The 21,764-nt window shown below is 42.4% G+C and overlaps 1 protein-coding gene across 1 annotated transcript; it reads left to right on the top strand.

Annotated features, from left to right (window-relative positions):
* Positions 1-2,812: 2,812 nt before the first annotated feature.
* On the top strand, positions 2,813-10,328 carry LOC141049527 (keratin, type II cytoskeletal 7-like). Its single transcript, XM_073546071.1, has 10 exons — positions 2,813-3,340; positions 3,612-3,841; positions 4,595-4,655; positions 5,120-5,215; positions 5,365-5,529; positions 8,720-8,845; positions 8,972-9,192; positions 9,340-9,374; positions 9,921-9,953; positions 10,011-10,328. Exons 1-10 carry the CDS (start codon positions 2,813-2,815, stop codon positions 10,238-10,240), a joined length of 1,725 nt encoding a protein of 574 aa, XP_073402172.1. The 3' UTR covers positions 10,241-10,328.
* The last annotated feature ends 11,436 nt before the right edge of the window (positions 10,329-21,764 follow it).

Genomic DNA, 21,764 nt, shown 5'->3' with positions numbered 1-21,764 from the left:
TAAACATCTCTGCATGGTGGACCATGCGTTGCGATTGCACTTTATAATTTATTTTAATTTAGTGCAATCCGCCAACCATAACATATATAATGTACATATATAGTGTAGCTATACAACACAGCTTTGGAAAAAAAGTTTTGAGATTGTCACAGATTTTATTTTTCCACAAAGTTTGCTGCTTTCTTGTTTGTACAGCTTTTAGTCAGATGTTTCTATGGTTACTGAAGTGCAATTATAAGAATTTTATATATTTTTGAACTTTTGGTGACTAATACATTAAGTTTATGCAAAGACTCAATATTTACAGTGTAGAACCTTATTTTTAAAGACTTCAGTACTTTGCCCTGTCACGCGGGATATCAGCTTCTGAACCAAATCGTGACTAAGGCTGTTTTGACGTGCCCGCTGAATGCAACATGTTGCATTCAAGTGCGGTCGACGGGCACATCAAAACACCGTATGCGGATGCATCCGCATACAACGCATGTCCCTTCATACACAATGTTAAAGATAGGTATGCAGGACGCATTCGGAAGTAGGCGGAGCATAGGTGGAGCTTAAGGGAAGAAGTACCCAGCCATACGCAGACTAGCCAAACGCAAGTGTGAAGCTGGCCAAATGACATCCCATTCTTCCCTAAGCAGTTCTTGGAGTTTGACAAAATCTCTATGTTTTATTTGTCCATTCACTTTTTAAGTATTGGCCATAAATTTTCAATGAGATTTAGAAAAGGGAAGTTTCCTGGCAATGGAGCCAAAATTGCAACATTTTGCTTACTGAGTCACTTATGACTAGTTATCACTTTTGCCTTGTGACTTGGTGCTCCAGTATGGCGGAAAAACATTGTTCATCACCATATTTCTCGTGGGTTGTCGGGAGACATTTTTCTTGGAAGATGTTTAGATACCAATTTTTATAAATGGAAGTGTGCTTAGTAGTGATGGGTGAGCACTCAAATGCTCGGGTGCTCATTGCTCGGGTCGAACAAATTGGAATACTCAGGTACTCGGACAGAACAACGAGCCCAATGTAAGTCTATGGGAGACCGGAGCATTTTTACCGCAATCCCCCCTGGGGGTCCTTTAAAGGTCTAAAAATGTCTGAAAATGATGGAAACACTGCTCAAATGACATAGGGACATCATGGTGATCGCCCCTGGAAGCATTCCTGACTCCTAGTTCATAGCTTTAAACAATTTTTTTCAGAGTTTAATGCCATTTTTACCTGTGCACCAAAAAACATTCCACAATGAAAACAAAACTGATTTTACTGGGAAATATGTTAAGGTACATCCTTTCCAGGTTAATGACTTGTATATAAGGCAAAATTATTAACCCCAGACCAAAATGTTCCTTCCCCCACTTGTGCTATGTTCAGACGCAACGTTTTTGAAGCATATTTCAACTTTAACATTGCTTTCAACCAATACAAATGCATTCACTGGGAAATGTCATTGTAACATGTACCAATCCTAGCTGGCCATGTGGTGTGTGACACATAAGCAGACACATCTTGTTTAATTTATGAAGGATGGACTCAAAGTCACAGAGCCTATTTTTACAGGGGCATCAGGTGGCATTAATCTTTTTAAAGGGCTATTATGAAACAGTGGGTCTCCTAAACTGTTATTGCCTATGCAGTGAGAGGATAGGCTGCCAAGAATTACGACACACCACAATGCCCCTTTCACGAGAGGTACAGGGGGGCTTCGTGAAAAAATGTTGCATTGAATGCAAGGCCCGGCCTGCTCCAAAGTTACATTCAATCCAATAAGCTTTTCAAGCCACGTACTGGATGTGCACGGGTAAATCCACTTCAAATTTTTAATTTCGTAATTCTAAACTATTTTCTTATGCATTGTCTGCAAGGCCTGCCCTGCTGCCAAGTTATCTGCACCCCAATATGCCTTTGAAACCACATACTGGATGGGCACAGGAAAATCCACTTCATATTATTCATTTTGTACTCCCATTCTGCTTTTTTATGCATAGACTGCAAGGCCTGCCCTGATACCAAGTTATATGCACCCCAATAACCCCAATCCCCCCTTGGAAGAAACATGTAGGAGGGCCTCTTAACCAAAAATGTTCTATTAAAAAGGAGCTGGTCTCCTAGACTTGGAATGCCCATACACTAAGTGTGTTGGCTGTCAAACATTTTCCCCTGTGGGGTACACCTCAACCATTTTCACAACAAGTAATTTGCGCCAAGCAAAATCACCCACCCTTGTTCTGAAGACGACCCTGGCTGTAGCAGCATGGAACACGTTAATGCTGGTGATCTAGTGGCGGCGGATGATGAGACATGGAGGAAAACCTGATTAAAAACTATGCCCAATTTAAAGGAGTGGGTCTCCTAGACTTGGAATGATCATACACTAAGTGTGGTGATTGTCAAACATTTTCCCCTGCGGGGTCCACCTCAATCGCTTTCACACCAAGTAGTTTATGCCTAGAAAAAACACCCACCCTTGCTCTGAAGTTGACCCAGGCTCTAGCAACACGGAACACGTTAACGCTGGTGATCTAGTGGCGGCAGATGATGAGACGTGGAGGAAAGCTGTAAGTTTGCAGCGGCAATTGTTAAGAAGCCTTCAAGCTAAACAACATACTTGCTTTCAAGTATGTTTAACAGGTCGAAAGCAACATATTTCTCCAAGGCCGAAATGTAAATTGATCTGTCTCAAAAAAGTGACCAAGCCCAGATTTTGGTAACATATAAGCAAAAGAGAAGCCAATTCAGTGCTCTTTTTCATTTGCAGAACTTGTCACCATCCTCTCTTCTCTTTCATCCTCGAGTGCCATCTTCTACAATGAGTCGGAGTCAACGCGTTTCAAGTTCATTTGGAGCATCTTCCAAAGGTTTTAGTTCAGCCTCTGTAGGGGGTGGCGGCAGCAGGATCGGCTTCAACTCTTCTGCTCAACGTGGTGGATCAAGTGTTCGTGCTGCATCTAGTGGAGGGTTTGGTGCTGCATCTAGCAGTGGGTTTGGTGCTGCATCTATTGGAGGGTTTGGAGGTGCTGCATCTAGTGGAGGGTTTGGTGGTGCTGCATCTAGTGGAGGCTTTGGTAGCCGAAGTCTTCTTAACTTTGGTGCTGGCAACAGTAAGATATCCGGTGCTGGTTTTGGATTTGGCAGCTCAGGTGCAGGCGGAGGAGGCAGAGGATTCGGTGGTTCTGGAGCTGCCTTACCATCTCCAGGCATTGTAAATGTGACTGTCAACCAAAGTCTCTTAGCTCCACTCTCTTTAGAAATTGATCCAAACATTTCAGCAGTCAAAACAGAAGAAAGAGAACAAATAAAGACCCTGAATAACAAGTTTGCATCTTTTATTGACAAGGTATAATATTTATCATATTTCTACTTTGTATGAATAGTGTCATAGATAATATTTTAGCAAGTTCAAAAGATAGTAGATTACAGTGTATAATAATGCTATCGCTTACTTATGTGTGCTAAACATAACATGAATATCAGTGTGTGCATGCTTTGATGTTGATGTTGCTATTGTGGTGATCTACTGGGACAGTGTAATACAATGCATTTGACTTACTGTATTACTGTAGACAAGCCATATGCACTAAGTTATGTGTCTTGTTATCTCTTCATAGGTTCGATTCCTTGAGCAGCAGAATAAAGTTCTTGAGACCAAATGGAACCTGCTGCAGCAACAACAAGGCGGTCCAGGCGGTGTGGGTGGTCAAAAAAGTAACATTGATGCTCTCTTTAATGCTTACATTAATTCATTGAAGAGTCAATTGGATAGCTTACAGAATAACAAAGGTCGTCTTGAGTCAGAGCTGCGCAATGAGCAAGATCGGGTTGAGGAGTTTAAACGCAGGTATGTTAATAAGACTCCTACAAGGAGCTTTAGGATTTGTATATCATATCTATAAAATACATTGCATGGATAGATTAAAGAAATCTGACATTTGTATCTCTTATGTCACACTCAAAAGGTCTAAGTAACGACAGTCCTCACACTGAGAACCTGTGGTCATTGAGCTTGCAGATTTAAAGGGGTTTACTTCAAAAGTTATTTTCATGGCATGCCAAAGCAGTTTGATGGTTTTGAGGTCTGACCGCCGGAAATACTACTAATTCATGACATATCCTTAAAGTCGCTCTCATTTATTTCAATGGAAAGCCCAACCCTTTTGAGATTGGACTCCTGCCAATCAAACGTTTCTGAGCTGTCTGATCTTGTTCCTCACGACTGTGAAACAAAGGGGAAGGAAAAGTTGAGGGTCATCACTTTCTCACCTCCTGTTTTTGGTTATTTTTCAACATAAAGTCTGTAATTTAGTCCGTTATTGACCTATTTAGTAGTGGTAACATTGCGAAAAAAATTTATTGTTATCATTTTATTTAATTAATTAATTAATTAATTTATTTATTTCAGTAGTAAGCGGTTTTAGCAAATTGTAGTTTCTTTGCATGTTAAAACTATTTTAGGATTCCCCATGTGGTTGTGGTCAATACCTTAAAATTATAATAATTTATGGAATTTTAATTTCTTGTATGTCGCTAGGATAAATGCATATATGTATATATTTCTATATGCGAAAAACAGGAAATTAACTTTTTTCATTAGGTACGAAGATGAAATTAACCTCAGAGCTGCAGCAGAGAATGAATTTGTGGTACTCAAAAAGGTAAGGACGTCACGTCAGGTCACCCCAAAAAATGCTAATGTGCATTACAAACACATGTCTTAAAATATAGAAGTCATCATTGCGCGGATAATGTCTTTTTTTTTGTGGGGTGTTAGTAGGAAACACTATATAATGAATTTGTCCAAACGACTACTAGATACTTTATCACAGGAATGCATTGATGCCTGGGCTGGGTTTCTCCCCAATATTACTGGTGCCTGTAGGGAGGAAAGCTTACTTATCAAGAGTTAATCTGACCTTTTGGTTCTCCATCTCTAGTGGTTTTGCTGCCATCTCAGTGAGCACCAATTTCTACTATCTGTCTATTTCAGTTATATATTACAAAATGAATGTAAATTTAATATAATGAGGGCTACATATTAATTACTTGGTATTTTGTCTACTGACTTAATTACATTTTTAATATAGAATCATTATAATTTCTCTGTCTTCTTAATTTGTAGGATGTTGATGCAGCCTATCTAGGCAAGGTAGAGCTGGAAGCTAGAGTCAATGCGCTGAATGATGAGATCGCCTTCCTGAGAGCCCTGTATGAACAGGTATCTAAGAGCCTTAGTGGGAAAGTTGTAACTCAAACTCTAAATTAGATAGAAAATAATTCATGTACAACAATAGGCAGCAAGACTATGACAATAAAATTATTTTACTATTGTTCTCATCATTTTCACCTTTCCCTTCTAATTTGCAGGAACTTGGTGACATTAGGCAGGCAGTGTCCGACACCTCTGTCATTCTATCAATGGACAACAATAGGTCCCTGAACCTTGATGATATCATTGCTGAAGTGAAGGCTCAGTATGATGATCTGGCAAACAGGAGCAAAGCTGAAGCAGAAGATGCCTACAAGAGCAAGGTTAGAACATGTTTTATCTCTACATTACAGAAAATAAGAGAAAAAGGATAAATATTTGAGTCATTTGTTCCACATTTTCTGTGTATTTGGTATTCTGTTCAGCTCGGGATACTTGATTGTAATCAGTAGTGTAACTTCAATCTCATGGGCTCTAATGCAAAATCTCTAAAAAGGCCACCAGCTACCATGGGACTTTAATTGTATTGGTCGTCTGCTTTAGACCAAAGGGACTTTTTGGGCCTACCTAGTCTCCTAGTTGCGATTGTAGCCCATGTACTTATTTTAATTATGCTGCTGATTGTAACACAGTCAATGTTTATTAAGGCCTCCAGCAATCATTCAGCTGACAGCTATCTTCCATGACTCCCTCATTGCAAAGGAATGGGGAGACAAAAAAACGTAATAGGGTCTTATCCACGTTACAAAGGACAAAATGTAAGAAAAAACTTGCTCACCAGGTTAGGATGAGAAAGGAGCATATAGTCAGGCGGCTGCTGCAGATCCACAAGTCTTCAAGGACGAGAAGTAATCATGTATTCAGTGGAAATTTGTAGTTAAAACTCCGCGCTGCAGCAGGGATAAAATCCAGGAGAGATATATCTTGAATTCACAGTGGCTTTATTCAACGCGTTTCAGGGGTCTCATGCCCCTTTCATCAGGAAATACCACCAGGTGGTATTTCCTGAGGAAGGGGGCATGAGACCCCTGAAACGCGTTGAATAAAGCCACTGTGAATTCAAGACATCTCTCTCCTGGATTTTATCCCTGCGGCAGCGCAGAGTTTTAACTACAAATTCCCACTGAATACATGATGAATCCCTCATGACAGGATCGCTTGGTGCAGCCAAGCTCTCCAATATTTTTTATGAGACATCTGCTGCCAGTAGTGATGGGCAGGGTGATCTGGTTTGTTAGGGTCCACTCACCTAAAAGAGCTAGCTTTGGACCTCAAATATAAACCTATTAAATGATAGATAAACACATAATTCAGGTGAAATCACTGCAGTCTTATGCAATGGAAACCCCCACTATCTACACCCTACCGATGACTAGTCAGTTTTCAGGCAAGGTGAGAGGGATTTTTTGGTCACATCAGTGGTCAAAATCCACAATTTATCTTGAGTGAAAATGCAGGTGGCTCACATTGGTGCGCCGGCTTCCATTGTTCACAGAAGGGAGCCAACTCTTTGTATCCGTCATGCCTGACTCCTTTTCCAGTGGCTCATCTCCTGGACAATAAAACGATGGGTTAATTATATTCAACAGGGTGAATTTTTCTTTCCTCCAAAGCAATCTGTTGGGAAACAGTCAGAAGGCCCTCATATACAGTGGGGCAAAAAAGTATTTAGTCAGTCAGCAATAGTGCAAGTTCCACCACTTAAAAAGATGAGAGGCGTCTGTAATTTACATCATAGGTAGACCTCAACTATGGGAGACAAACTGAGAAAAAAAAATCCAGAAAATCACATTGTCTGTTTTTTTTTTCATTTTATTTGCATATTATGGTGGAAAATAAGTATTTGGTCAGAAACAAAATTTCATCTCAATACTTTGTGATATATCCTTTGTTGGCAATGACAGAGGTCAAACGTTTTCTGTAAGTCTTCACAAGGTTGCCACACACTGTTGTTGGTATGTTGGCCCATTCCTCCATGCAGATCTCCTCTAGAGCAGTGATGTTTTTGGCTTTTCGCTTGGCAACACGGACTTTCAACTCCCTCCAAAGGTTTTCTATAGGGTTGAGATCTGGAGACTGGCTAGGCCACTCCAGGACATTGAAATGCTTCTTACGAAGCCACTCCTTTGTTGCCCTGGCGGTGTGCTTTGGATCATTGTCATGTTGAAAGACCCAGCCACGTTTCATCTTCAATGCCCTTGCTGATGGAAGGAGGTTTGCACTCAAAATCTCACGATACATGGCCCCATTCATTCTTTCATGTACCCGGATCAGTCGTCCTGGCCCCTTTGCAGAGAAACAGCCCCAAAGCATGATGTTTCCACCACCATGCTTTACAGTAGGTATGGTGTTTGATGGATGCAACTCAGTATTCTTTTTCCTCCAAACACGACAAGTTGTGTTTCTACCAAACAGTTCCAGTTTGGTTTCATCAGACCATAGGACATTCTCCCAAAACTCCTCTGGATCATCCAAATGCTCTCTAGCAAACTTCAGACGGGCCCAGACATGTACAGGCTTAAGCAGTGGGACACGTCTGGCACTGCAGGATCTGAGTCCATGGTGGCGTAGTGTGTTACTTATGGTAGGCCTTGTTACATTGGTCCCAGCTCTCTGCAGTTCATTCACTAGGTCCCCCCGCGTGGTTCTGGGATTTTTGCTCACCGTTCTTGTGATCATTCTGACCCCACGGGGTGGGATTTTGCGTGGAGCACCAGATCGAGGGAGATTATCAGTGGTCTTGTATGTCTTCCATTTTCTAATTATTGCTCCCACAGTTGATTTCTTCACTCCAAGCTGGTTGGCTATTGCAGATTCAGTCTTCCCAGCCTGGTGCAGGGCTACAATTTTGTTTCTGGTGTCCTTTGACAGCTCTTTGGTCTTCACCATAGTGGAGTTTGGAGTCAGACTGTTTGAGGGTGTGCACAGGTGTTTTTTTATACTGATAACAAGTTTAAACAGGTGCCATTACTACAGGTAATGAGTGGAGGAAAGAGGAGACTCTTAAAGAAGAAGTTACAGGTCTGTGAGAGCCAGAAATCTTGATTGCTTGTTTCTGACCAAATACTTATTTTCCACCATAATATGCAAATAAAATGAAAAAAAAACAGACAATGTGATTTTCTGGATTTTTTTTTCTCAGTTTGTCTCCCATAGTTGAGGTCTACCTATGATGTAAATTACAGACGCCTCTCATCTTTTTAAGTGGTGGAACTTGCACTATTGCTGACTGACTAAATACTTTTTTGCCCCACTGTATATTAGACTGTCACCGATCCCAACTATATGGAGTGTTTGGCCAATTTTATTTTAATGTCTATGGGAATCTTCAGACATTACTGTTCATCAACTCCCATTTGGCTCCCTATAGTTATGTAGTTAATAGGGGGCTCTCACTGAATTTATTAGGGGGACCTTTACATTTTTAAGTTTTTTATTTGGGAAGTGCAAAAATCAGGAATTACAGTCATTTCTCTTTCTCTCATTTTTATCGCTTTACTGCCTTTTCAACAGTTCCAACAATTGCAAAGTGCAGCCGGCCAGCAGGGCGATGAAGTAAAGAACACCAAAAATGAAATTTCACAACTTAACAGACAAATCCAGAGACTTAAAGCAGAAATTGAAAATGTGAAGAAACAGGTAATATTCTCTTTTATATTAACAAGAGCGCAATAAATGCTTACTTTCCTTGTCAGTTTTCTTACATTGACCATAAAGTAAAACTGGCTCCATCTAACTATCTGTCAATCGATTGTACTTTTCTAGAATGCCAGCCTTGAATTAGCCGTTGCCGAGGCAGAGGAAAGAGGAGAGAGGGCTCTCAGTGACGCCAGGGGAAAGCTGGCAGAACTGGAGGCAGCATTGCAAAGATTGAAACAAGAGATGGCCCTTCAACTCCGTCAATACCAGGAGCTGATGAATGTCAAGCTGTCTTTGGATGTTGAAATTGCCACCTACAGGGCCCTGCTGGAGGGAGAGGAGAGCAGGCAAGTTATATTCCAGCAATTAAATCCTTATTCATATGGAATTGCCCCATCCAAAATTAGGAAGGGCAACCTTAAATGTAATCCTAACAGGATAATAATCATAGTTTACACCAATAGAAAATAAATGTTTTCTTTTTTTTCCTACAGGATCTCCGGAGAAATTGTTAATCCAGTCAGTGTCTGTAAGTATCTGGGTACCAAGCTAAATATTGCTAGACTAAAAGTATACTTTGCACATAATTAATGAGCTATTCCCAAGATAGTAAGTTATCCCAGAGGATATTTATATTTTTATTTCTCCTTAAACAAGGCGGTCAATCATTTAGTTGTAGTCATCTACTAGTTTCATGGATTCATTTTTCAGTGGAACCTGCAGGATATCAAAGCAAAGTCTACTTTCTTGTGTAGCAAACTGATGTATATAGGTCAGATAGAAGCCAAAAATAAATTATTGATTAATTTTTTACTCCATTTGGCCCTATAGAGCTGGATGAACTTGTATATGTTGGGAACTTTTCTCGCATATACACTAAACATAGGAAAAAAATGTAGTATGACCGAACAAAGACAGCTTTAATGGGTGACATTTTAGATAAATATTGCTCAATTTTAAATTGATACTGCACTGGACAGTAGAATTAAATCTATATAAGCAACAAGACATATAACCTTTATTATGCAAAGTTAAAATAGAAAAATTAAACAATATCTTCTAATTCTTTCTGCAGCGGTTGTGAACTCCGCATCTGGTGGTGGTGGTGGTGGTGGAAGTGGCTTCTCCTCTGGATATGGAGGAGGTGTTTCAATTTCCGGTGGAGGAAGTGGCTTCTCCTCTGGATATAGAGGAGGTGTTTCAAGTTCTGGTGGAGGAAGTGGCTTCTCCTCTGGATATGGAGGAGGTGTTTCAAGTTCCGGTGGTGGAAGTGGCTACTCCTCTGCATTTGGAGGAAGTGTTTCAAGTTCCGCCGGTGCTGGAAGACAACGTGCAGCCGTGAAGATCGTCTCCACAACCGAAAGCCTGAGAGCTTACCAAGCATCTGATTACTGAACATGGAGTATTGGCCACATGAATGAGTGATTAATGTGCAGCATTCGCTCTGTAATCAATATAATTCTGTTCCCTGAGAATGTGTACTGACGTGTATTCTATGAATGAGGAGTAGGTACAAAACTGTTGCAATTGTCCTTACAAATGATGTAAAATACAAATCATATTAAAGGGATTGTCCACAATTAGAAAATCATGGCTTCATTTTTTTATAAATAGGACCACACCTGTCTACACGTTGTATGCAGTAGGCATTGCAGCTCAGCCCTATTCAATGCAGCTGAGCTACGATACCAGTCACATCTGTGCTTTTTGATTTATCTTGGACAACCCATTTAAATATGGACCCAGGTTACATTACAATGATATGCAGTGGTTGCCATGATTCCTAAGGAATAGCAACATTTGCTTTATAGAATTGTCTCAAAATATATATATATGAAAAAAAATAACAAAGACACTGCCATTACAAACCGCTGAAAACATTTCAAGTCTTTTTCAGCCTACTTCTCTTTTATAGAATAAGTACCTACAAGTTGTTTTTTGGGCGGTTGTGGGTTTTTACTGTATTCTGAGTTTAAAGTACTCTCAAAAAGATTTCAGATCAGATGTCGTTGTCATCAAATGCTTATTTTTTATTTAAGAATGGAAATAAAGCACATCCCTTAAATAATCTCCTTATCTGGAAGTATTGTAAATAGAATACAAAATCTAGAAGTAAATGATAAAAGTAAACTTGGTGGTATAAAGGCTGGTATCATACTATATCTCTGTTCCTGAAGTCAAGGGCTCCTGTTTCCATCTCAAAAGTGGGATTCAAATTTTGTGCAAAAGAACCATTGACTTTAGTTAGGCAAACAGAGTCCAAAATTTAACTTTAGAATTGGTTCAACCTCTTTGATGTCTTTTTAGCCATCTTTGGCTATTTGGGTCAGTTTTCAAGAAAAAATTCAATGTAGTGCAAATATTACAGGGAACACCATTGCTCACTTCCTTGTAATCGTAACCATTTTAACATGGGAGACACTTGAGAGGTGGTTTTTAGCCAAGAATGGCATTTAACATTTATTGTCTCCTTTGAGGAGCTGATCAGTGACGGAAGCTAGTAGCAACTAATTGTCAAGCCAACAGTCATGCAGAGATTTGTGGGATGGTGGAACTGAGCTGTAGATAGACATTCTGTTACTCATCTGTGCTGGCTCTGGTGCCAGGCTCTGTTATTTCCTTCCCTTAGGGCTGGATCCCTCTGTGCTGGTCCGCACTGCATTACTGTGGTAACTTGACATACTTCTATGATGTTATCTTCCATGGCCTTTTAATACCAGCTCAGGCACCTGCTATATGTCTGAGTATTGAGGTAGTATAGTTCTCAGCTACCACATGTTTGTCAGGAGCTCAGCTTCACCTTCCACTTGGTTTAGGTATCGAATTATATCCTTATCTACTCCTGGTACCAGCATTTACTACTAAGCTGAGTCCCGCTTTTGTAGACATTGACCATACATACAGCTCTGATGAATCAAGGTTCCAGATAACTAATTTCACTAAACTATTCCAGATGTTTTTCAAACCTTTATCTCTAGTATCAAATCAAAAAACTGAACGTCACATCCAAACATAAATTAGGTGTGAACAGGTGCCTACCTAGAGTCGCCAACTCATATACAATCAAACAAGGCAGCACACTGCAGCGCTATAGCATGTAAAAATGAAAACTGAATTGCATTACTTCACTTCTCGTTAGGTTAGATGGAGACTCCAGTATTTGGTCAAATGTAAGGGTTATCGTCAGGAGGATAATTCTTGGGTCTCTGCCTCCGATATTCATGCCAATAGATTGGTTTGTGCTTTTCACCGGGCCCATCCTGATCGGCCTGGTGGTGTGGATGAGGGTTCGGTGACCCCTCCTCAAGGGGGGGTACTGTTGTGAGTTCATTCTCTGGTTCACCAGTTGTGAGTTCCCCTTCTGGACTCCCTCTGGTGGTGACGGGAGGTGGTGCGGCTGGTTTGATCAGTGGAGATCTGCCACCTGAGAATGAGGATGACGATTGGATCTCAGGATTCTCAGACTGGATTTAAGACAGCCAACGACCTATTCAGTTGCTGGTGACTCCTTTTGGCTTGTCAGCTCTTTGTTTTCAGCTCTGTTCCAGTCATTTAAAGCTAAGTTTTTCTGCTAATGTTCACACTTGATTTTGTTTGTCTATTCAGTTTTTTGTGTGGTCTGCCAGCCCCGGTTGGGGGCTGAGCTGAATTTCCACTCTTATTTATCAGTATTTTGCCAATTGTTTTTTTGTCCCTTACTAGTTCAGTCTCTTTTTGCTCTGTCTCAGAATATTTCAGAGTGCTGATATAGTGGGAGAAGTCTAGTGACTTCAGGGTTAATTTTGCTATCAGAAGTGTTGGACATTATTTTTGTAGGGTTTTTTGCAGGTTGCAGACAGTGTCTTCCATTTCCTTTCCTGTCTAGTTAGTTTGGGCCCCATCATTTGCTCAGCCTACTTTCCTGCCTGTATTTGTGCCTTCATCTTGTTTCACCATCAATACATGTGTGGGGGCTATCTATTCCTTTGGGGTTTGCTCTGGGGCAGTTAGTTTTTCCTTTTCTTGCTTTAGGCTTATGTAGTCCTCCGGCCGTGACGAGGCGTCTAGGTTCATCGTAGGCACGTTCCATGGCTACTGTTAGTTGTGTGGTAAGATCAGGGATCTGCAATCTGCATAGTTACCAACCACTCTGGTTTTCTGTGGCTTAGCTTGTTTTGCTTTTTTCTCCTCGGTGACCCATTCATAACATCCTCCTCCATGCTTCACGGTGGGAACCAGGCATCTAGAGTCCATCCGTTCACCTTTTCTGCATCGCACAAAGACACTGTGGTTGGAACCAAAGATCTCAAATTTGGACTTATCAGACCAAAGCACAGATTTCCACTGGTCTAATGTCCATTCCTTGTGTTCTTTAGCCCAATGTCCATTCCTTGTGTTCTTTAGCCCAAACAAGTCTCTTCTGCTTGTTGCCTGTCCTTAGCAGTGGTTTCCTAGCAGCTATTTTACCATGAAGGCCTGCGGCACAAAGTCTCCTCTTAACAGTTGTTGTAGAGATGTGTCTGCTGCTAGAACTCTGTGTGGCATTGACCTGGTCTCTAATCTGAGCTGCTGTTAACCTGCTATTTCTGAGGCTGGTGACTCGGATGAGCTTATCCTCCGCAGCAGAGGTGACTCTCGGTCTTCCTTTCCTGGAGCGGTCCTCATGTGAGCCAGTTTCTTTGTAGCGCTTGATGGTTTTTGCCACTGCACTTGTGGACACTCAATGTTTTCCCAATTTTTCGGACTGACTGACCTTCACTTCTTAAAGTAATGATGGCATCTGTTTTTCTTTACTTAGCTGCTTTTTTCTTGCAATAATACAAATTCTAACAGTCTATTCAGTAGGACTATCAGCTGTGTATCCACCAGACTTCTGCACAACACAACTGATGGTCCCAACCCCATTTATAAGGCAAGAAATCCCACTTATTAAAGCTGACAGGGCACACCTGTGAAGTGAAAACCATTTCCGTTGACTAGCTCTTGAAGCTCATCAAGAGAATGCCAAGAGTGTGCAAAGCAGTAATCAAAGCAAAAGGTGGCGTTTGAAGAACCTTGAATATAAGACATATTTTCAGTTGTTTCACACTTTTTTGTTAATTATATAATTCCACATATGTTAATTCATAGTTTTGATGCCTCCAGAATGAGAAGGTGTGTCCAAACTTTTGGTCTGTACTGTATACATCTCTAATGTTCGGGTACAACCTGTATATCTAGCTCTGCTGTATCTAGTGCCTCCAGCTGCACTTGCCCATCTGCAGTCCTACATGTCTGGCTGTACTGGTCTACACTGATTTATGTGGCAGCTGGAAAGTCAAGCTCTGCTGCATCAATGCCTTTGGTACTTGCTTCTCACCCTAACCTACTGTTTAGAGCATACAACCCATCCAGTAAGCATTTGACACTTCCCTCTTCTGAACAACCTAAGTAAACACAAACCTCCACCTAACTCATCCTTGTGGAATTTGTATACATTTTTGTGCAATTAGTTTTGATCCACATTAATAAAAAAAAAACCTGGATACTGTGCATTACCATAGTGTGAACAGCGCAGTAATACAAGTCTTCATTGTGCATTAATATACCAAGCACCCACCCTCTCCATGAATTGGTACGATGTGAGTGGTTGTCTCATCGGTATTCCTGCACCTGTGTTGCCGCCATCTTAACTATATGGGTCCACTGCCTCCTGATAGTGCATTTGTTTGGAGGCCTGGGAAGGTAAGCATATCTGCCTTTTTTTTGCTGTGTTTTTGAATTTTTGGAGGATTTTCAAGTCCCCGTTTTGTGCTATTGCTGTTTGATCCACATTAATACAAATAGCGTAGGTGTATCACACAGACAAATGCTGCATTCTAATTCTGCTGCACGGGATAGATCCCAAACGTTATCTGCCTCTGTGGTCCACCATTCGGGTCCAGCCACTTAGATTGCTGCTCAGCACAGATGTCAGTCCCAGCATCTTGCTCAGACTCGTGCTTTACGCTTGGTTGCTGCTGTCTCTTCAGTTAAGTCTAAGGGAGCCAGTGATACGCTGGTGCAATCCTGCGCTCTGGAGTCCAGAGATCACCTTACTGACCATGTCCGGGGTGTGTCGTCTTCTCATTGGTGGTCGGACGTCACCTGCTCAGGTGATGTGGCAGCTCTGGATTGGCCTGCGTACGATGTCAGGCTGGCTGGGCGTGAGTGTTTAGGGTGGAGCCTAATGTATAAAAGGCTCCCAGCGGCGCATGTATCACGTATGTTATGGTGTGTGAGTGTGGATACTCAACCATTGTGTCTGCAGGTTGTGTGAGTCTGTCTAAGCTCTGGGACTGTACTCATAGGCAGGCAGTTAACGTCAGTGGGGGCAATTAGTCTCTTGGCTTAGCACCAGTTTCCTTCATGTGTGCGGTTAACACAGTTGAGTTACTGGGCAAGTCCAACCCTTAGCCTAGAGGGTATTATATCTAGCGTCATATAGGTTTCTCGCTCTTTATACATGTGACGTTTAACAGGGTATTGCACTTAGTATTCTTTTGTACAGTACCGCTCTGTGAAGTAACGGAGCGTGGTACTCAGTGTTCCGTTCACACTGTATGGCGTTATCACAGTGTGTTCAAGCAATCGCTCGCTGTTTAGTTTCCGTCATTGTTCACTAGCAGCAGTTAAACATCTCTGCATGGTGGACCCCGGGTTGCGATTGCACTTTATAATTTATTTTAATTTAGTGCAATTCGACAACCCTAACATATATAATGTACATTAATAGTGCAGCTATAAATACAGCTTTGGACAAAAGTTTTGAGATTGACACAGATTTTGTTTTTCCACAATGTTTGCTCCTTTAATGTTTGTACATCTTTTAGTCAGATGTTTCTACGGTTACTGAAGTGCAATTATAAGAATTTCATATATTTTTGAACTTTTGCTGATTAATACATCAAGTTTATGCAAAGACTCAATATTTACAGTGTTGACACTTATTTTTAAAGACTTCAGTACTTTGCCCTGTCATGCGGGATATCAGCTTCTGAGCCAAATCCTGAATAATGACATCCCATTCTTCCCTAAGCAGTTCTTGGAGTTTGTCAAAATCTCTGTTTTATTTTTCCATCCACTTTTTAAGTATTGTCCACAAATTTTCAATGAGATTAAAGGGAACCTGTCACCTCATTTTTCACATATAAGCTGCGTCCACCTCCATTAGGGACTTATCTACAGCATTCTGTAATGCTGTAGATAAGCCCCACGATGTAACCTGAAAGATAAGAAAAACAAGTTAAGCCCCCGTTACACACTGCAATATCGCTAGCAATATCGCTGTAAAGTCACCGATTTTGTGACGTTACAGCAATATTGCTAGCGATATCGCTGCACGTGATACTTACCTCCGACCGGCTCCCCCGCTGATTATCGCTGATCGCGCGAGAAGCTCCTGGACCATTCCTCGTCGGTCACTTCCTGCTGCGCTTCCTGTGGTGCCGATGAGCGACGCGTGGAGCCGGGCGGGAGAACGCAGGATCACTGCGTCTGACAGGTAAGTAGCGATCCCCGTCCCCAGCGATGTCGCTGGTGAGATCTGCCTATGTGGCAGCTCACTAGCGACCACCTAGCGATGCACCAGCGATCCTGACCGCATCATATCGCTAGTCGGGATCGCTGGTGCATCGCTAGGTGTAACGGTACACTTAGATTATACTCACCTAAGGGCGGTCCGGGTCCAATGGGTGTCGCAGGTCCGGGTCTGGCGCTTCCCATCTTCATGAGATGATGTCCTCTTCTTGCTTCTGTCGCAGTTCCTACGCAGGTGTAATTCTGTGCCCTGCTGAGCGCAGAGCAAGGTACTGCAGTGCGCAGGTGCCAGGAAAGGTCAGAGAGGCCCAGCGCCTGCACACTGCAGTACTTTTACTCTGTCCTCAACAGGGCAAATCAGTACACCTGTGCAGGAGCTGCGACAGAAGCAAGGAAGAGGACGTTATCGCGTGAAGATGGGAGGTGCTGAACCCGCGACACCCACCGGACCGGCCCGCCCCCCAGGTGAGTATAATCTAACTTGTTTTTCTTATCTTTCAGGTTATATCGGCGTCTTATCTACAGCATTATAGAATGCTGTAGATAAGCCCCTAATGGCGGTGGCCACAGCTTATATGCGAAAAATGAGGTGACAGATTCCCTTTAAGAAAAGTTTCCTGGCAATGGAGCCAAAATCGCAACATTTTGTTTACTGAGCCACTTATATCTAGTTATCACATTTGCCTTGTGACTTGGTGCTCCCGGATGGCGGAAAAAGCATTGTTCATCACTATATTTCTCCTGGGTTGTCGGGAGACAATTTTCTTGGAGGATGTTTAGATATCATTTTTTATAAATGAAAGTGTGCTTAGGCAAAACTGTGAGGGACATTGTCAAAACATTCATATAGCACATACTATGTATTCAGTTTTGAAACATAACCAATTTAAAGGAGGTATCTGGGACTTTCAAAAAGCGAAAAATGTATGTAAGTACTAAAAGATTGCTCCTGCCAGGGATTCAGTTCCCTCTGCTGATGTGACTGGCTGGGACTTCCAAGGTCTGTCTGATTGACAGCCGGATCCCCCAGTTAAGCAACAGGGATCTGACTATTGATCAGAATGACCTTGGAAGTCTCAACATGTTTGCAGAGCACACCGGAAAAGAAGCCTCCGCTATGTAGACGTGACACCAGAGGAGGTTTCTGAATCCCCGGCAGGAACGTCTGTGACCGCTCTGTGCCAGGGAAGAATGGCGCTGGGCAAAACAGGCACGTAAGCTGCAATTATCTGTCTGTTCGTGCTTAGGTACAATTTTTGTTTTTTGGAAAGTCCCAGATATCAGCTAAAAGACTAAAGTGGTGAAGTACCGTACTCAAAACTGTCAAAACTTATGAACCCACCACTGATGGAGTAGACCCAAACCACCAAAGAAAATACAAGAGTTTTTACTGAAATAGTATTAAAATAAACTTAAAAGCAAAATATTGTGGTCCAATAAGGAGGAAGAATAAAATGGAACATGAATATTCAATCCCAAACACAGGAAAAGCAGGATTACATCAACTCAGGTTATAATATTGCAAAGAGAAAGGGCCACAAGTCTATTGAAATCATATATAATACATGAATTGGTTATTCCTAAAAATCCATGTGCACGCATGTTCCAAAGAAAAATTCATTAGTTAATGCCAGTTGCTCAGCTTACTCATGATGTAAAAGGATAAATGTGCTCTTCAGGTGCAAGGCTCACTTTGGTGCTGCCATCAACTGCAACCACAAACTACTCTCCTTGTGGTTCCAAAGTAATCTCGAACGGACGGCTTTAATTTGCCTGAACTGATTGTCACACCTCAGCCAGGCCGTCCCGCTATAAACTTCGTATGCTTCACTGGAATCTAAATAGCAGAACAGTTCTCTGGAGCTTTCTCCCCATTGATACTCGTTAACGTGGTAAACGCATGCAGCCAGTTCTGAAAAGTGCAAAGAATAAGGCGATAACGCCTACGCTCCTCCTAATCCTTCTTACTCTCATCAGGCTTACTCTGTCCAGATTAAACTTCTCTAATGGTAACAGAGAAAAAATTTCCACGTACTCATCTTTCCATATTTTTTCTCGCGCTTCCTGCTTCAAATGTCATCCAACCGTACCGTATCTACTGGAGTCGCAGCATCCGCTGGTGACACAACCGTCTCATTAGCCGCAACTGGAGTACCCACAACCGATGCTGGAATCCCTTCATTAACAGCCACTGGGGTTTCCACAACTGCCGCTGAACCTGAACCTCCGGCACCACCCTGCCAAACTCTGCTAGGACCTGCCACAGATGACAAAAAACCCCACACCATACTAAAAAATTCCAACACCACATCACTCACACGTTCATTACTCCCTCACTATTAGTCGCCATACATCTCTGAAAACACCGCTCCCTCAAACCATACATAGTAACATAGTAACATAGTTAGTAAGGCCGAAAAAAGACATTAGTCCATCGAGTTCAGCCTATAAAATTCTGTCAGAATAAATCCCCAGATCTACGTCCTTCTAAAGAACCTAACAATAACTGTAAGATACAATACTGTTACACTCCAGGAAAACATCCAGGCCTCTCTTGAAGCCTTCGACTGAGTTCGCCATCACCACCTCCTCAGGCAGGGAATTCTAGATTCTCACTGCCCTAACTGTAAAGAATCCTCTTCTATGTTGGTGGAAAAACCTTCTCTCCTCCAGACGCAGAGAATGCCCCCTTGTGACCGTCACCTTTCTTGGTATAAACAGATCCTCGGAGAGATATTTGTATTGTCCTCTTATATACTTATACATGGTTATTAGATCGCCCCTCAGTGATCTTTTTTCTAGACTAAATAATCCTAATTTTGCTAATCTCTCTGGGTATTGTAGTTCCCCCATCCCTTTTATTAATTTTGTTGCCCTCCTTTGTACCCGCTCTAGTTCCATTATATCCTTCCTGAGCACCGGTGCCCAAAACTGTACACAGTACTCCATGTGCGGTCTAACCAGAGATTTGTACAGAGGCAGCATAATGCTCTCATCATGTGTATCCAGACCTCTTTTAATGCACCCCATGATCCTGTTTGCCTTGGCAGTCGCTGCCTGACACTGGCTGCTCCAGGTAAGTTTATCATTAACTAGGATCCCCAAGTCCTTCTCCATGTCAGATTTACCCAGTGGTTTACCGTTCAGTGTGTAATGGTGATATTGATTCCTTCTTCCCCTGTGTATAACCTTACATTTATCATTGTTAAACTGCATCTGCCACCTTTCGGCCCAAGTTCCCAACTTATCCAGATCCATCTGTAGCAGAATACTATCTTCTCTTGTATTGACTGCTTTACATAGTTTTGTATCATCTGCAAATATCGATATTTTACTGTGCAAACCTTCTACCAGATCGTTAATAAATATGTTGAAGAGAATAGGTCCCAACACCGACCCCTGCGGTACCCCACTGGTCACAGCGACCCAGTTAGAGAATATACCATTTATAACCACCCTCTGCTTTCTATCACTAAGCCAGTTACTTACCCATTTACATACATTTCCCCCCAGACCCATCATTCTCATTATGTGTACCAACCTCTTGTGTGGCACGGTATCAAACGCTTTGGAAAAATCATGATATACCACGTCCAATGACTCACCTTGGTCCAGTCTATAACTTGCCTCTTCATAAAAGCTGATTAGATTGGTTTCACAGGAGCGATTCCTCATAAACCCATGCTGATATGGCGTTAAACAGCTATTCTCATTGAGATAATCCAGAATAACATCCCTCAGAAACCCTTCAAATATTTTACCAACTATAGAGGTTAGACTTACTGGCCTATAATTTCCAGGTTCACTTTTAGAGCCCTTTTTGAATATTGGTACCACATTTGCTATGCGCCAGTCCTGTGGAACAGACCCCGTCGCTATAGAGTCTCTAAATATAAGAAATAATGATTTGTCTATTACATTACTTAGTTCTCTTAGTAATCTACATCATCTACATTCCCCCGAGGTGAATGTAAACCATGTAACTTACTAGGCCAACTACAAGGAAGCCTCGTGACAGCCATTTTGTGTCCTCTGCAGCGATTGCCCTCACTTTCTTCACTGCCAGATGAAATCTAGTCCTCTTCTTCAGAGGCAGACATAGTCAATCTGCAGTAGTCAAACCACCGCTAGACTTGGACCTCCTATCCACAATAGCGCGTCGTTTGGGAGGAGCAGCGATCTGCCCTCTCCTGTGGACATTGCTCCGGCCCTCGCTGCTGCCGACATCCATGGTGGGTCGTATACTAGCCACCCACACTGGTCTTCTGAATCTCTGCAGCTGAGGTCCTACTGCTCCTGAAGCCTGGGCTGTGTGGGGATGCACCAGCCACTCATCCGGGTCAGTTCCAACTGACAGGGTCTCTCTACTGCTCCCCGCTGCTGCATGGGCCCAGCTTGGCTGCGCCTGCCGCTCTTCTGTGCCAGCTTCAGCTGACCGATTTACCCTTTTACTTCTTTCTGCTCCCTGAGCCTGGCATTCTTCAGGGTCAGCTCTAATTGACCAGTCCGTGTGGAATCCCTCCATATTGGTGTAAGGCTGATGGAGGCTGGGGCTGCATCGGCGATCTGGAGGGGTCTCTTGAGGGGCTTTGCAGTCTGCGCCTGGTCCAGGCAGTCACTTCCGGGATGAGCCTTTCTGATGGTCTAGACATCCTGACACATCTCTGAGGCGCTGCAGCTGAAGCCACCTCAGCAGTCCTTTTTTCAGCATTCAACTCAAGCAGCTGGTCCTGGAGCCATTGCTGTCCCCTGCTTTCAATAAAGGCGCAGATCTCCTGGACAAGAGTCTCCATTCTTCAGGATTCCACAGATATTCAAGGCATGCTAATGTAACAAGGCGACCTGGGGTGGTAGTTGTGGGTGAGTTCACTAAACAAGAGTCAGTGAGCACCCTGACACTTTGTACATGAACAGATAAATAAAGTCCTGGTACTACTATACAGTTAATTACCTCTGTTACTCCAGCTTCTGGCTTCTATCTAATGACTTTGCTAGGTCAATTGTGACCTTGGCTCAACTCGGTGACCGGCACAACTCTTCCAAAAAGTTCAAGTTCCTTTAACATGGGTCCGGCTGACCCCGGTCCCCCCCCTTGGTCCTGGGACCTGTACAAAACAACAACAGTTTTGGCCTTGAGTCCGGTCCTTTCCTACTCAGCCAAACACAGGAATTTACTTGAAACCCATGGCCCAGTGGCCAATTTAGCAACAGTTGATTTAGTCCTGACCCGGCTTGTTCCTCGGGTCCTCCTGCACAAGCTTTTCCCCCTCCCTCCTTTTCAGTGAAGTATGGACCCTTAGGCTGTGTGCACACGTTGCATTTTTTAAGCATTTTTGTTGCTTTTTTCCACAGCGGAAATGCTTAAAAAACGCTATTAAAACTC

The sequence above is a fragment of the Dendrobates tinctorius genome, unplaced genomic scaffold (assembly GCF_039654945.1).
Source record: "Dendrobates tinctorius isolate UK_male_01 unplaced genomic scaffold, ASM3965494v1 ptg000145l, whole genome shotgun sequence".
Classification (NCBI taxonomy): Eukaryota; Metazoa; Chordata; class Amphibia; order Anura; family Dendrobatidae; genus Dendrobates; species Dendrobates tinctorius.
The sequence above is the reverse complement of the archived record's forward strand: the minus strand, read 5'-3'. Positions and strand labels throughout refer to the sequence as shown.